The 17,922-nt window shown below is 30.4% G+C and overlaps 3 protein-coding genes across 6 annotated transcripts in view; 1 reads left to right on the forward strand and 2 right to left on the reverse strand.

Moving 5' to 3' along the window:
* Positions 1–17,922, reverse strand: part of LOC144847682 (BET1-like protein) — a 133,416-nt gene that overhangs the window by 51,494 nt on the left and 64,000 nt on the right. The window lies entirely within an intron of this gene.
* LOC144847620 (uncharacterized) overlaps positions 1–17,922 on the forward strand; it is a 62,235-nt gene that overhangs the window by 33,993 nt on the left and 10,320 nt on the right. The gene's annotated exons all lie outside the window — the stretch shown is intronic.
* On the reverse strand, positions 1,401–4,086 carry LOC144847630 (uncharacterized). The gene has a single exon (XM_078704096.1). It carries the CDS (start codon positions 3,977–3,979, stop codon positions 1,532–1,534), a length of 2,448 nt encoding a protein of 815 aa, XP_078560222.1. The 5' UTR covers positions 3,980–4,086; the 3' UTR covers positions 1,401–1,531.

The following is a 17,922-nucleotide window of genomic DNA, read 5'->3' on the forward strand; positions in this document are numbered from 1 at the left end:
GGAATAATAATATACATATTACTGTCATTTAGCAATGTTTAGCATTATAAAATTCTTCAATAAGATCAATCATAATAAGCCTATAGCTTGTGAATTATTTATAAATGTAAGCACAACCATTGCATGTTTTACTCTATTTCTACTTTTGCATGTAATTCAGCAGTATCAGAAGAAGAAAAACATGAATGCTGTCCTCTATTGCCTGATCTTTTCTTGTGCATAGTGTTCTCTAGATTGTAACTGCAGAATAAACAAGGGGATTAAAAGTCCGAAGCTCTGTATACACTATCAAACTAGTTTGACATAAAAGCGTGATGTGCCCAAATATGGTAGTGATATGACACCATCGTGTCTATATATGGGCACATCATATTTTTTTGGTCACATAAAGTTTGATAGTGTAGACAGAGCTTGAGAGGATACCTCACACTGAAACCAACGATAATGTCACTGGTATATCTTGAAGTCATGCCTTCTTCCAATACCCATGTTCAATTCTTTTTCTAGTTTACCATATTTCTCGGTTATCCTATTACTTCGCAGAAATATTACTTGCTTTATATGTTGTACGTTATTATTTATCTTTAGTAGGCCTGACTTGAAATAGTTTTTTAAAAAATACAGTAGCACGCCCTCTGTCATTCTCTGATTCATTCTTTTTTCCAAGTATTTTTTCTCAATTTCTGAGTGCTTAATTTATCATCAGCTCGGAATTTAACTTCGCTACATTCATTGCATTGTTGTGTCAATGCGACATAAGGATCTAATTTGTGATGGAAACCCGCGCAATATAATATTAGAATGGTTGTTTTCTATTTTGGTATATGAATCAGCAACTTGTGTTTTTTAAAGTACCTCTCATTTAGCTATTAATTATTATTAATGTCATCATTTATTGTCATATGATTATAAGTTAAACACTCTATACTCCTCTACCCGTCACTATTTCCTCATTTACCAGGCCACTTTTAAAATATTGTTATAATAATAAACAAGGCATCGACAATGACTCACATACTAAAAATATAGACCATTGCATGTTTTAATAGTGAAAACATTGCATGTTTTACCTAAAGAATTTTTTGTCCTGACCGATACATGACATTGCAATAATAAGTTACTGTGCAGGCATACTCATCTACTAAAAAAATGATGAGTGGAAGCCACCTATTCCAACACTAACCTTTTGTACAAGATAAGTGTGCAATGCTTACAATATAATAGTTACATATATTTTTACCCAAGACGTGTCGCTATTATAATCAAATTTATTCATCCAGGTCCGTGACATTAAGTGAAATGAAAATTTAAAAGCGTTACAAATTTAATTTAAGTTTAATTTTATTTATTTATTTATTTGTTCTTTCTTTAAACTGAAATACACTTTCAATACAGATGTACTGATTTCCAAAGTGGTTCAGTAAACATATTTACAACAAAAATAAAATATAAAAGAAAAACAAAAAGAAAGAAAACAGATATAAAACTATTTACAATTGTGAAGGCAAAAAGGTTAATACATATATGATTTCTATAGTGAAGATTTAAAAGTTGCCAAAGACATATTATGGAGTTCTGATTTTATGTTATTTGGTAGAGAATTCCATAATTTAGTTGATCTATAAACAAAAGTTCTTTTACCCTGAGAGTTATTCCATAACGGAATAGATAAATCATTATTACTTTGGGAGCGAGTGCATTTATTATGGTTATCTACAGTAAATTGAAATAATATTGTTAAGTATCTTGGAGCTATTTCTTTTAAACATTTAAATAGCATTATAAGAATATTTTCATTCCATTTTTCTGTAAGTCTACTCCATCCAAGAGTACTTAAGATATCATTAATAGGGGTATACATGTCTACTGATAACAATATTCTACCTAATCTGTTGATTAAAACCTGAAGAGAATCTGAAAAACTTATGTTACAATTGGACCAAACACAGCAACAATAATCAAATAATGGAATAATTAAAGCATTTGCTAACATTTTTAAAGTATACATAGGAAGATACATCTTAATACGACGAATCACACCGATACGTTTAGCTATTTTACAAGACATTTTGTCTATATGTTCCTTCCAATTTAGTTGAGGATCAAAAATGACACCTAAATACTTAAAAGAATCAACTCTTTCAATAGTTTCGTTATTATGAAGTAAAGTTATATTCTTAAATGTTGCCGTTTTCTGATTTGTGCTGAAAACCATAAGCTTGGTCTTATTAAGATTTAGTGTGAGTTGATTATGGTCAAACCATTCTATAATTTTGTTTAGATTGATATTGAGTTGATTCTGAAGTATTAAAGGGTCAGATGAACTACATAAGAGTGTTGTATCATCTGCATACATCACACATTTACATGATAAAAATTCAGGAAGTGAATTTACGTATAAAATAAATAGTAAAGGTCCCAGTATTGATCCTTGTGGGACACCAATATTAACATTCATGGTGTCAGATTTTGTTGAATTTATACAAACAACTTGAGATCGTCCACTTAAATATGATTTAAACCAGTGAAGTGCAATATCATTTAAGCCATAATTCCTTAATTTGGTAAGTAATATTTCATGGTTAACTGTATCAAATGCTTTCTTCAAGTCAAGAAATAAAGCAGCAGATGAAATACCTTTATCAAAGTTATCTAAAATATAATCAGTAACATCTAAAAGAGTAGTTTCTGTAGAGTGACCTTTTCTAAAGCCCGATTGGGAGGGATTTATAAGGTTGTTAGTTCTTAAATACAAGTATAATTGATCATGCACAGCACGTTCTAAGAGTTTTGAAAGTATGGGTAAAACAGAAATTGGGCGGTAATTATAAGGGTCTGACATATCCCCATCTTTATATACAGGTGTTACCTTAGCTAGTTTCCATTCATCTGGAAATCTAGAACTGAACATAGAAAGATTACAAATATATGAGAGTGAGTCACAAATTATCGGAGCAGCTAGTTTAAGAAGTTTGCAATCAAAGTTATCAACACCCATAGCTTTATTAGTTGACAATTTACATAACTGGTTAAAAATGTAATCAGGGGTAAGAAGATCAAATTCAAATTTGTTACCCGCAAAACAATTTTCTGAAGTGTTACTAGTATAATTATTGGAGTTAGTATTATTGGAGTTAGTAAATTGATTTGCTAAAGAACTTCCAATTGAAGTAAAATGAGCATTGAAAACATTGGCTGTGTCCTTATCATTGGATGTATAGTTTTTATTATTATCTTTATATACATTATTTATACTGGGTTTAGTTTTAGGTATTAATTTATTTATTGTATTCCATAATTTCTTAGGATTTTTAGCATTTTCGTTAATAGTATTTGTACAATATTTTCTTTTTAAATTCCTATTTAAATTATTAACTTGATTTCTCAGTTGTTTAGCTTTGTCCCAATCTTCAGGTTCATTAGTTTTGTGAGCTTTCTTATAATAGTAGTCTCTGTCTTTTGTTAATCTTATATAATCAGTGGTTATCCATTCAGGAAGTGATCCTTTCACTCTCTTTGTCTTTAAAGGGGCATGCCGATTACATAACTCACCAAATAAGTGTTTCCATAGCAACCAGACAGTGTTAACATTAGAGTAAAGCTTGATTTGATCCCAGTCAATACATTTTAAATCTTCTATAAATTTGTTTTGGTCAAATTTTTTAAAAGAACGAGAGGTTATAAACTTTGGAGGAATATGTGTTTTTTTAGTTTTTCGAATTAGATATATTAAGGAGTGATCACTTATTCCATGGCTTGATACTCCTGCTGTTGAAATATTACAATTAGTGACAAAAATCAAATCTATAATTGTTTTACTAGTGTTAGTTATTCTTGTAAATTCATTAATTAGTTGGTTAAGATTACTATTTTTAGCTATTTTATTAATTTTTCTTGCGTTAGTATTATTATTTATATCTAAGTTAAAGTCTCCCAAGATCACAACATCATTATATAATGATGTACTTTGTTGGAACATGTTGTCAAGTTCATTTAAATATTCAACTTTAGCATTAGGTGGTCTATAAATATTACCTATAAGTAAAGGTTTAGAATATGGTAAATTTATTTCAATCCAAAGAGCTTCAACATTTTCAGATCTCAGCTCTTGGATTTCTTTAAAGGCAATACCACTTCTAATATAACATAGAACTCCACCGCCAGCTTGAGTATTTGGTCTATCAAGCCTACAAATCTTGTATCCGTCTACTAAAATCTCATTGTTATCAATATTGGTGCTTAGCCACGTTTCGGTTATACAAAATATATCATAGTTATATTCATGGAGAAGTGTTTTGACATTGTCTAATTTGTTTCTAAGTGATTGTATATTTAAGTGGGCAATTTTAAAGCCCTTTTTACTACTTATTTCATAATTAAAATTGTTAAAGTAATTACAAAAAGGTAGTTCCATTAAAGCGTTTTGTATAAAACAATTGTCGCACCACCAATTATTAAGTCTGATTGAAGGATTAGGAAAACAAGAAAAGTCATAAGATAATGAACAAATTTGGCAAGTAGTACACATTAAATTAAGAGTTTGCTTACATTTAGAAGAGCTATTGTTATAATTATATATACTAGTAACAATATTTTTATCAGGTTTAACATTTGCATAATCCTTAGTTAATGGAACAGAAGTATTAAAATTGGTTATATTAGTATTTGCACTTTGTACAGCTGTTCCGGCTTCAACTTCTTCGCCTACTTTTCATTGATCTTTGACATGTTTTGCTTTACAGTATTTCATTTTGTGTCCAAGTTGTTCACAGATATAACAAAACACTGGTTGACCATGACGGCAATTACTGCTAATATGTCCGGTTTCGCTGCAAAAATGACATCTAGGTGATTTCATTCTTTGCTGTTTCTTGCTGTTCTTCTGAAGGATTTGGATACTGTTGTTTATACTCTTGATGAGAGTTGATGTGCCACGTTGGTTCAAGTGTAGGCCATGAGATGTGAAGTTAGACCTAGAACTTTCTTTCAAACCAATGGTATATGAATGATCGATGAAGTATTTTCCGTACATTTGCTTTAATGAATCATTGAGCTTTTCCACTTGCATGTCTGAACACGTTGATAATTATAATGAACACGTTGATAATTATAATGTGCCCTCGATTTATGACATGAAGCCATAACTGATATTTGTTATGATATTTCATTATTTTCAATATAAAATTTAATTTAATATGAAACAAATATAGAATTCAAAATTTATTATGTCATTGGAATTTTGAACTTTATTTTCTAATAATAACATGTTTGTTAACAACTTTTCAAAGAAAAACAATACTTTTTATTGTTTTGTATTTCCTTTAAACAAAAAATGCATTGTGCAAATCTTTAAGTGCATTTGCACCCCGTTTACCATGTATCATAGCTAGGGTAACTAAGTCCAGCTTACAAAGCTAAATTATCATTAATTGGATATTTTTTTAAACTTGTCTTTGTTTAAATTTTAAAGAAAATAACTTGCATTTTCATGCATCATTTCATCTTGTTGAACAAATTGATTGACATTGTTACGCATGTATGACCAACCATTATTGGTTTGAAACAATGTGGAAATCAAACAGGAAAAACGGAGATTCCATTTTATGGATGGTGGTTTTTCACTTTCTATTAATTGGTATTTTATTATGGCATGGAGATTTTGTACAGGTACTTATTCTCTGTAATATTAGGTCTACTGAAACAAATCAAAAAATCATGCCATACTGTACAAATTACTAACTGCTATAGCCACCATAATTAAAGTTGGCACAGGTTTTTAAAACAAGGAGTGCTAACATAGTTTAAAATAGATTTCAAAAAGTACCTCATAATTTAATTTTAGCTGCCAAGAGTTGGGTGTACTACCCCTAGTGGATCCACCCCTATATAGTTCTTGACATAACACGCCCATTCAGGCCTTGTCTAACACACTCCTAAACTGCCCTTGAGGAGTGCGATTTATCACACGCTTAAATTTCTACACACCAACATACAAACAGCACACCTCTACAGCACCCCTGAATGTATTGAGGAGTGCAATTTGTAGCACACCTATAATTTTCAAAAGACAAGGCCTGCCCATTGATTAATACTAGATTAAACTTCCTAGGCCACATCAAAGAGTTATTTAAAAGATTGTTCCCCTACAAGTATCATTAAAAAATGTTAATGAATGCTCATAATAGACATGTTTATATAGGGACTGTAGGCCCATGAACAATATACATCTTGACCCTACTAGCCTAGAGTTCTTCCCTATCGCAACCGCACCACTTTAAGTCACGTAGCTATGGCCCTGATTTTTATATCCTGTCATTTAGCACCAAAACTTGTAGGTGATAGTTCATTGTAAAATATACATGTTGTTGTTTTATAGTAACAATATCATATTTGCCTTTTGATACAGTTCCAGTTAACTTTTAACATTCTTTTTTTTTTTAAATAAAATTACTTCTGTTTTTAAAACAATTAAAAGTCCATAGAATAAAGAGCTATAAACTTGATGGTACTTAATCATATGCTATCTATTATTTAGATTAGGTATTGATGATGTCATCAATAGTGTGATGTCATCAATGACTTTGTATTGTTGCTACAATACATTACAATGTCATTTACCTCACCCACCCTTGAGTGAGTGAGTCAATCAATCAATCAATCAATCAATTTTCTGAATTATTTCTTATAGTTTTATTGCACTAATATGCCAATCATGTTGTAATCTAATATAGAATTCATTGAAATATTTTCATTTCGATTGGAACTTTGCAAAACCTTTGAATTTAATTATTGAGTTTAATTTATAATTGCAACTTAAATGAGTTTCATATTTCTTCAGAGTGGCTGTTAACATGGCTTGACTTGTCTCTAAGTTGTCCTCTCGGAAATACAACCGTTGAGTTCAAGTAGTTATTGTTGTTTTATAAGGGTGTAGTCAGTTATTTTGATGATATCAAGGATTATAGGAAATAGTTAAAATGCTACTTTTTATCTTTCTCTTTCAAGGGATGTATTGCAAAATTGTTTACACTTTATTGAACTCGAAGGCTGAGCTTTCCATTGAATATGTCATATAGAGATATTCCATATTTTCAACTATACAGACTTTAGCCCTATTAGGACACCATCCTAAACCCAACAATGCGTCCCTTTTGATATAATGTACCTTGAATAGAGGTTGGCCATAGTGTTGAAACATATATATTTTTCTTGTTCGTTTCACAGCTGAGTGTTCCCTTGATAGGTGTGTTGCCTGAAAGATAATTTCCAAAGAGAGGATCTTTTGTAATAGTTTTAGAGAGGAAAAAACCTTTTAAAAATTATTCTTGATTTATTTATTAATTTTTTTTTTATTCATTTTATTTGTACAACCACGATCTTGTGTTGAGGTATTAAAGTATACATATAAGTTCTTGTTTATATTATATTCCTCTCATGTAATAACATTGTACCATAGGCCTAGACCTTTTCCATCCTTCCCTCAACAGCTGCAAAAGTTCATTTTCGTTTACATGTTTTGTTTATGGTCTTGTTGATTTAATTATTGAAAGAATAAGTTTGTAAATGAGTTCACAATCACACAGTTAATTGAAGCAATACCGGACTCCAAATAAGGTGGACACGCTCAGCGACTTTCTCATTTCGCTGTGGTCTGTGCTTCCTCTATTGAGTGGACTTGTACATGTAGTATACTGTACAATATGTTTTGATAGTCATAATACAAACACTTCATACTGTACACAATCCAGTTAGGGGTTTATTTAAATGGAATAGTGTACTTCAGATGTGTTGTAATATAGTGTACTATAAAATGAGTCAAACTGACTCATGGAATCCCCACTACTCTGGTATTTCCCCCCGTTTGAAATAATGGAATAGTCTATTATGAAAAGTCTATGCACTCATAACAGAGGTTTTTGTGTGTGAAATGACATCATTGAGTGGTTGAGATGTAACAATAATACTGGTATAGTTCTCACATAGTTCATTCTGGATACATACAGTTGACAGTTACATTTTCTAATAGATGTCTCTATCGTTATCAAGTATTTGTATGGATATCAATTATTTTTAATGATATCAATTTTTTTGTTGCTGATATATCTCTATCTGGAATTACTAATACTAAATCTGGATTCACACAGCTGAAGAAAATCAAGATACTCATCCGTTTATATTGATATCAATTTTAACATTGATATCAACTATTACATTGATATCAAGTGTGATATCAACTATTTCATTGATATCAATTTGATCCTACCTCACACAACACAATGATGAGGTATAGGAAGAAGTGTAAATATGTGACTAGTACATTTGAGGATGTTAACATGAACAACAGTGTCGTTTTACTTGGCGTAAAATCCTTTGTGGATGTTGCGCATGGACGATCAACGTTACGCAATAATTCCTTTTACAAGAAAAAGGTTTGTTTTTAAATAGATTTGTTGTTTTTTTTTTTTTTATTAATTAAAATTATTGAGGTACTAAAAAATTGTAACTGAAAAATGTTAACTTTCTCAATCTTGCTTTCCTCTTTGAGGATTGACATCGTGTACCAGAATCCTTGACACAATGTTTTCATTTTAAACAATTATTTGAAAAAATATGTTTTCTGTCAATTATAATAATCCATTTGATTATTAAACCGCAAAAGGAAGATTAATTTCCAAAGGGAACATTAATATCCGATTAAAGGCCTTCATTGTCACTCCATTGGGATTTTCATTTGCCCTCAAATTGGAGCAGTATTATTAATTGTAAATACCCACTAAGCCGTATTAATAACCAACCATGTGAAGTTTCAAAGATTAATATCCGCCAATTCGTCATAGAATAATATTTATTTTAGTGAAGAAAAAGTCATTCTGCAGTTATGGTTGTTCTATGTTCTTGTACAACCGACTTTCTCCAAATCTCTAGTCTTTCTTAGATTGTTAATTTACTAGTCGGCTCTGCAATATTTATGAAACGCTTACATGTTATCCTTATTACCAATATTATGTCAAATCACCGTCTACAACAACCTACCTGTACGCTATAAACGCTGTAAAACAACGTAAAAATGTATATGAATTCATGTTATATTTTCTAAAGCTCTGTCTACACTACCAAACTTATGTGACAAAAAAATGTGATGTGCCCATATATTGACAAGATGATGTCATATCACTACCATATTTGGGCACATCACACTAGTTTGATAGTGTAGACAGAGCGTTAGAAAATATAAAATGAATATACATTTAACTTTGTTTTACAATGTTTATAGTGTGGTTGTTGGTGTTCTCTTTCTTGAGGAGTATTTCATTTTGTCTCTCCTTTATATCGTCTAGAGGATGTGGTTTAAAGGATGTGATTTCTACTATGTTACTTCTCCTGTCTGCTTCTCACAAAATGTAGATTCCCATGGTACACATTTACCTTTTTGCTCTTTGAGAGGAGGTGATAAATTATAATGTGTGTTCTAAATTTAGAGTTTAGAGGTTACATTAGCATCATTAGCACTATAGTACAGTTTAACCTGAAGTTTCACCATTAAAATTTTAAAAAGTATTTGTAATTTGTTTCTCTAGGTGTGTTCTGTTTTGTTCATTGCTGTTTAGAACCGAAAATCGTTATTTTTTGTAAAGAAAAATCAGAATTCTAAAATGTTAGGAAAGTAATTCATCTCCTGCTTTCCTTAATTTTTCTTATTTGTTGTCTTGTCATTTTCATGTTTTTATTATCATTGTTCTTTTTATATGTATAAGGGTAGCCATAAAAACTAGCTTTGCTCTTTTGGTTTTCCCACTCCATTTTTGCTTTATTTTAAATTTTTCATTTACATACCTTATCAATAATTCTCATTACATTCGGAATAATAAATTGAAACTTGAAATTGAAACTATACAATTTCCATTCAGTTATTACTTAACAAAACAAACAATATTAATAATCTTTTTCTTGAATTTGAAACGACTGATTTCTTCAAATCTTGTTTCTTTCATTGACAAGTGATTTTTTTCAAAACCAGACAAAGCATTGGTAAAGGGTCATCAAGTTAATGTACCAGTTGGTATGTTCTTAAAATAAATAAAATAAACATGTAGATCAATGTTAATGCTTGTCTGTATTAAATATTTATTTTAAAATTCTTTTCTTTAAAAAATAAACTTTTTCTGACAAGTGAACTTTTTATACAGCTAGTAGTAAGTAGTACACCAATTTACGTACCAGCAGATAATATAAATACTGACTCAATCCTCTTGAGTACAAATATTTAAAATTCTCGGCGTTAAGTACCGTACTCAAATGTAAATAATTAGCAATTTAAATGGAAGAATTAAGTTTAAATTCAAATAATATGGTAACGATTTCCAGAAACGTGCCAAAAACATCTATCCCTCATTTGATGAGTTCAGTGTACTAGAGTGACTATTTGTTGATTCATTATAATACATATAGTTTGTATGCTAACTGTAAGAACTTGATAGAGTCCCTAATGAGGTAATTTAAAAAGTTTAACCACCATGATTTTAGAGATCATAAGCAGGTCATTCCGTTGATGAAAGATGGAAATATTGATTCCATAAGTCTTTTGGTTTTACTAATTCCATGACCGGAAAACTTTAGAGAGAATGTCAGGTTAAGGTCCTTACTATTTGCTAAGAATAAGAACTTGCACAGTTTGTTAAAACATTTTGTTAATTATAATTAAAGACCAAACAGTCGTGATAAACCTTAATTTTAAGACTGTAATACCGGAGAGAAAACTGCAAACTTCTAGATTTAGGTCATGATAAGACTCGGAACACACAAAAGTATACTTAGGCGTGAGAAAATTAGAGATTAAATAAGAAACATGTCTTGCTAAAGTTGGCTGCTTGATGGATGACCATTTCAATTGTTTGAGTGAACTCATTATTTTTAATCATTTCCTTTGGTGTTGTAATGAGTACCAACACTACCAGTAACTAAGGAAGTGTTACATAAACAGTTTACTTTAACTAATAGTCCTGCTGTAGAGCAAAGCAACTTTATCCCAGTGGTTGATACTAACAGATGCATTGAGTGAAGGAGGCCATTTAAAGCTATGTCTACATTATCAAACTTTATGTGACAACAAAATGTGATGTGCCTATATATGGACATCATGTCATATCACTACCATATTTGGGAAGGTCACTACCATATTTGGGCACATCACATTTTTTGTCAAACTAGTCAAAATGTACATTGCTTAAGGTTTAATTTTAATGTGATTTAAAAATGGTAGTAATGATGTCCTTAGTGCTTCATTACAATCCCTCCTTTGGGACACCCCTATTAAAGGGACACTTTCCTGTTAAACGAATAAGGGAAAGTATATGTTTTATCACAACAGCCAACACTTATTCAGGGCACTCCTATTATTAAAGGGACACTTTGTTGGGTCCCCAAAGTGTCCCCTTAATAGGGGTTCTACTGTATTAAAATTATAGGGAAAGTGGCACATTTCACATGTCTTTGACTTGCCGTTATGTACAAGTGATAGAATTCAGTTTAAACTGAATTAATTAGGATATAATTGAAAATACATTGATTTGTGTTTAACAATAATACTGTACTAGTATTCTTAATTAATTTTTGTTAATCATATATCATGTTGTTGTTATCATCATCATATATCGTAACAGGTTGCCTGAAGGATCCTGTTTATATTTAAATTCTGTGATCATTAAACAAAATACAGAATTTTACTCTATTGACATGTCCAATGGTTTTGCATGTACAGTATTCCAAGGAACAATTGGGTGAGGTTGTACAGTATTCTATAATTTACCGTATATCGTCTGGTCTAATCCCACCCCTACTTTATGTCTGATTTCACAAACAGGCATATCCCCAGGTATAGTCCCAGTATTGACTTTTGGTCTGAATATATAAGCCTCTTTCTATAGCCAGTTCAGATGAGTTTTTACAAGAAATGCTTACCAATCATTTTTTCCTGTTCCAGTGAAACTATGTATTATGATTATTAATATTATTTATTTGTAGTGGTTAATTATTTTGTATAAGGTTTTTCACTAGACACTTTCTATTGTTAATCTGTCTTGTTATCAATAGATCGTATATTATCATATTTGACTGTTTCATTGTCTCACTGTATCCGCCTCCTCACGATGGAATTTGCCCTGTATACACCTCTATCCAACCATTTGTCTGATAATTTTCAGATAATTTTCAGATTTAGGCTTAACAACAATAAAGCAACCTATTTTCTGTTGATTTATTCTCATTTAATAGCCATTGTGACTTGTTATCTGTATACCTACTCCCCTTCGCATTGACGTCAATGGTTAGCGTTACAGGAAAAGTGAAATTAGATTTGATATTACGAAGAAATTCATAGAAAGTTATATTTTCTGTTATTGTCATGTGAGAGAAGGAAATGTGAATTAAAATTCAATCATCCGCGATAAATAATGTGATGGAGGAAACGGAGTTAATAAGTATAATTTTTAAAAACTATAATTAACTGTTATAACTTGTTAGTCATATATGCATAAATTCAAGATCTTCTTAGTCACGAATTTCAATTATAATTTATATGTTTTAATCATTCATTATATTTTTGTTAATATTCACTATACTAATCACTGATGTATAGCACAAATCTTTAAAGATATATTGTCCCCTTAAAACATTTTTTTTTTAATATGCCATTTTAATGTCATATAATACTAATGGTTATTCACTTTTACCAAAAACTGGATCGAGAAAAAAATTATTTACCTGAAAAAAACTGTAATTCAAAGCAAAAAATACTTGCATTGTCTGTCAGAAAATGGTTTTTGGTTAAAGTTAAACGTTTATTTTGTCATTTTATAAGTGAAATAAACATTTTTTTTTTACAGAAGTGAATAACAAAGTTATTAAAACTGCAAAATGGCCTACCGTATATAAAGTCTGATTTTATTAATCTTAATTTTTCATGTTTTCATCTTTAAACAAGAGAGGAAAACTCCAATTACAGGGGGCTGGTACATTGCATACAGTATATTTGGGACACTTCTATTCAGAGGACACACCTATTGAAGGGACATTTTGTTGGGTACGAAAAGTCTCTTAATGGTGTTCTACTGTTTTATAAATGGGAATCGCATCAATATTATTTATTAATAAAAAACATGACGCTTTCAATTTGCACAAACAAATACATAAATGGGAATGATTATGATAATTGTTTCACATTATGATGTAATAACTGAGTTAAGTAGGAAGATGTTTTTCCAAACTCTGACGTAATTATAAAAATTATTTCTCTTATGAAGACCACATCATGAAAAAACGTAAACAATGGTATTAATACAGTAACTATTAGTAATTAATACGTCATATTTTTTTAAGCCATCTCAGTGAAAATACTGCTCCTTAAAATTGTAAATAAAAACTAACAATACAAAACCTAACCTCACTATTAGACTAACCTGTACTATACTATACAAACGTGTTAATAATTTTAAAATGTTACTAAATATCTTTAGTTCTCATAGTCATGTTTTTAATCACTGATTTTTGAAAATTCCGTACAAAATCCAATATATGAATTCAATTTTGTGATTAATTATAGTTTACTTTGTCTCGGAAACCCATTTACTTCCCCCGAAGACAGATTCTTTTAAGCATAAAGTTAAAACATCATGGCCGTTACGCAGTTCTTATCAAATGATACTGGACAGTCATCTACATGTGTGAATAGCCATGTGATCGCCTTATTAATATAAATCACATGCTGTAGATATTAAATATCCTAGTAAAGTTATCGCAAAGCCTGCACATTTAATGGTCACCATGTATGTGGTTTGACTGTTTAATATAAATTATAAGAAACTTATTCCTTTACTGTTCTTCCGTTTTTTGGGAGTTTTTTTTTTCCATTAATCTACTATCCATACTTCTCAATCTAATTTGTATTAATAAAGGATTGAATATGTTGCCATAACATCCATTTTAATTATTTTGATTTCTTACAACATATTGATCTTAAATCAAATGCAATTAGATTTATAGACTTTTCATTGATGCTAGATATTCCAATTTACTTCTTTTGAAGTATTTTTAGATAAAGCAAGTTATAATCTGTACCATATGACCAAGTATAGCCCCGGATAAACGAGGAGGTGGGATTATTTTTATCTATCAGGTGATATACATGGAGGAATTTACTTTATCGTTCTTGATGGGTGGCCTACATAGTATATTTGAATTTAGAAGATTACCCACATCTGTATGGTAGCTTTAGAAATGTAATGATTATCTTTTATTATACATTAAAGAGAAGCTATCTAATTTGACTTTATAAAATTAAAACTTAAAGTGTCCAAATTGTAGAGTGTTTACATTATCAAGCAAGTTACATAAGTTAAGGTCTCAGATATGACAACTGGTTTTACCCATTTTGTTAGACTAGTCTGTATGTATGTATTGTCTGTTAGTCAACGTATCGATTTTTGTCTGGAAATTCAGATCTCAAGATTATACTTATGAAACGCCATGTGTGCCAAAATATTTATCTTTTTACCAATATTAATTTGGAATACAGTCTAGACTACCTTTTTGCAAATTTTGTGTTTCTCTTCGTCCATTTTATAAGCTGATAAACTTTTGTATTCCCTCAATTGTTTATTTTGAATTATTTTTATGTGAATTTTTAAAAAACGTGACACGAAAGCTTGACGGAGCAATTTATGAAAGCTATACTGAGTAACAACTCTTTGTCTGGATTTACTCCTACACGGGACATAAAAGATTTTTGTTTCAAACCGAACATGCATGATTAGGTGCTTGTATTTTTCGCATTATTGACATCATTGTGTTTTGGGTTTAGTTTGGCAACTGTTTTCAACAAATTTATTGCATCGGTTAAATTGAAACAAACAAAACAGTCTGTGCATTTCTAGTTTTTAGTTTTGCTTTTGATAAACATTGCATGATTTGTTCATTTCTCATATTTATTTTTGTGTATTGATCTAATACTGATTGCTCATCCATTAACTGTCCGTAATATGAACGTTTTGGAAACTTTTCTAATGCTCAAAATCTTGCTTGCTTGATACAGTATTTATTTATTTATTCACGGGAGGCGTTTATTTTTTTGGGTATAATATGGTAACATATAATCAAATGAATACACCATGAAAAAATACAACACTATCAATATTGAAAAGTAATAAAGTACAGTAACAATTGTATCAAAATAATTTCAGAACATGTCAAAATGATGTTTTATTGGTGGGGGGAGGTGCATTTTTTCAAAGTCGGGAGTTTATTTAAAGTGGAGCATTAAACCTAAAAATAAGTTTGTGTATAATAAAATGAAATTTATCAGATTTCGAAATTGTCATTCAAAAAGTACCGTATTTACATAATTGATTAATGATAACAATATCAAGTTTTTTATAGATAAAGTACAGTTTTGATTTTAGTCATACATGATCATAGCGTCAAAAGTATAATTATTAATAAGTCTATATATATGTATCGCGGGATATCCTGTTGTTAATGAAGTTTGTAGGCTATAACATTACAGCATTGATGTAATGATGATGTCAGAAGGAAATCTAAAGGTTGAATATACTAGGGGGAAGGGGGTTAGGTAACAAACTAGAAATGTTTCATTTTTCCTTGACCTTCCATCTATCTATTCAGTGTCTTAAATGCTCTCCAATGATGGAGCTCCATTCCTTGACACAAGCCTAAAGTTGCTTTTAAAAAATAGTTGAAGTTTGTAAATGTATTTATTACATGTATTCATTCATTCATCAGTGTAAAATTACTTCCATTTATTGTCATTTGCATATAAAATATACATAAATTATGTTTGCTCTGAGATATACAATATAAACAGATAAATAAAAAACAAAAACAATGTGTGTCAGTGTCACATACATTTAATACAGAAATGTCCTTTAATAGGGACACTTTCCTATGATACAAACAAGGGCGAAATATATGTTTTAACACTAAGGTACACCTCTATTAAGGGGACAATTTTTGAGTCCCAAATGTATCTACTGTACTTACAAACAACATAGTACTAAAAAGCTAGTACTTGTTAAATTAAGAAAAATCTAAAAGCTACTTCTGATAATACAAGTCTTTCCATTGTTGATTTTTACCTTTTGACCTGATTTACTACTTCACGTTGGCTATCAACACCTGGAAAATCCCACTTTATTCCCAATATTTATATTACAAATTACCGAAAGACTTCCTTCAAAAACTTTTTATTTGTATTTTCCCATTACTGAGTTAGTGCAACATGCTCTTTTTTTGTTGAACAAATAAAGCAAGTCATCTTCATCATTTTTTTTATATCAGCAATATTAGTTTAGTTTAATACCACATGACTACCATTTAGACTGCCCTAGATGTACGCCTACAGTTCACACCTTAATTTGCAATGGAAATATTTGAGCCTGGTAGTAAGTCTAGTATACTCGAACAAGTAACAACAAAGGGCAAATTTCATATTTGGAGTAGATGCTGTGTTTAATATAGTCTGTTATATATTGTTCCGAAACTGAATTGAAGAAATTTAGAGTAGATTCCTCACCCACCACTACTAGTAAATTATACCAACTTGTATCCTTCCTTTATATATTACATCAGCAATGTTAAACATTGTCACATGACCATCTTAAGGCCAGTTCACACAGACGAACAGTAAGCGGAAACTGCATGTTTGTCCCAGAATCTGTATCTCTCCTGAGCAGGTTTCTGCTCAACCGCCTGTGTGTTCCGAGTTTGTTTAAATAGTCATAAGAAATACATTGACAATATATTTTTGTTTACCGCTTACTGTTACCACTCGTCTGTGTAAATTGGCCTTTAGGCTGCCCTAAATGTACTACCATGTCTGAACATGCATTGTTGAACTACTGTTTCCATTACATTTCTAATGTACTTGTAAGAAGGAGGAGGGGAGAGGGAGGAAATGAGAGATGGGTGTTGTATCTTAGTTTATAATAGGAAGTGGTAATGGTAAACGATAATGTTGAATGACAGACTGGTTAGCAACACACCTTGCTACCAAAATCACATGCTCTTCCTTTATTGCTTTGTTATTACATATAGTTAATCCAACCACATGACTATCTTAGACTACAGTACCTGTTTTTATTCCCGAGTATTCCTTCATACTCTATTTATAGTATCATTGAACTTTCCAACGATCCATGTGGATTTGTATATTAAACTAGTTTCACATTTAACGTTTATTCGTAATGTGGTTAGCGTCAGGTTAACACAGTTGTTTTCATCATGTGTACAGAGTACTTTACTTGTATTGCTATTAAAGCATATGTTGAGGATGTATTTAAATCAAAGGTATATATGATGATGATTATTACATTTTATTATATTGACTAGGATCTTTTGGGTTGTGATTTAATTTTTAGGATGTTTACAGTAGTTTTATGGTCACAGTGGCATTCTTTAAAGCCGCAAACACATCTCATTAATGGTTTGTCAATGAAGTTTTGCGTGACCGCTTTTTACAGAAACCATTAATTGTCCTCGGCCACTAATGTGTGTTTAAAAATTTATTTATTTATTTTTGTTTATTTATTTTTTAAACTTTGATAATTTTATTTTTGTTTATTTATTTTTTAAACTTTGATAATTTTATTTTTGTTTAATTATTTTTTTTAATTTAATATTTTGTTTATTATTTTTGTTTTCTTTGCTGTATTTATTTTTTTTTTTCGTTGAGGGGTCACTTTCAAGACCCAACATTTTAATGTCCCTTAAATAATATAATATGCCTTGAATATTTGTTGGCTATAGTGTCCAGGTGAGTGTCCCCTGAATATGTGTGTCCCAGAGGAGGGAGGCTCTACTAGATATTTAGTTTCAATATTTAGAATTCAGACTAAACTTTTTTCCACTGACATG

Source organism: Antedon bifida, chromosome 7 (assembly GCF_963402885.1).
Source record: "Antedon bifida chromosome 7, ecAntBifi1.1, whole genome shotgun sequence".
NCBI lineage: Eukaryota > Metazoa > Echinodermata > Crinoidea > Comatulida > Antedonidae > Antedon > Antedon bifida.

What these genes read in the sequence shown, in the direction of transcription:
- LOC144847630 (XM_078704096.1), bottom strand. Translation starts at nt 3,979, where the DNA reads ATGTTCCAACAAAGTACATCATTATATAATGATGTTGTGATCTTGGGA.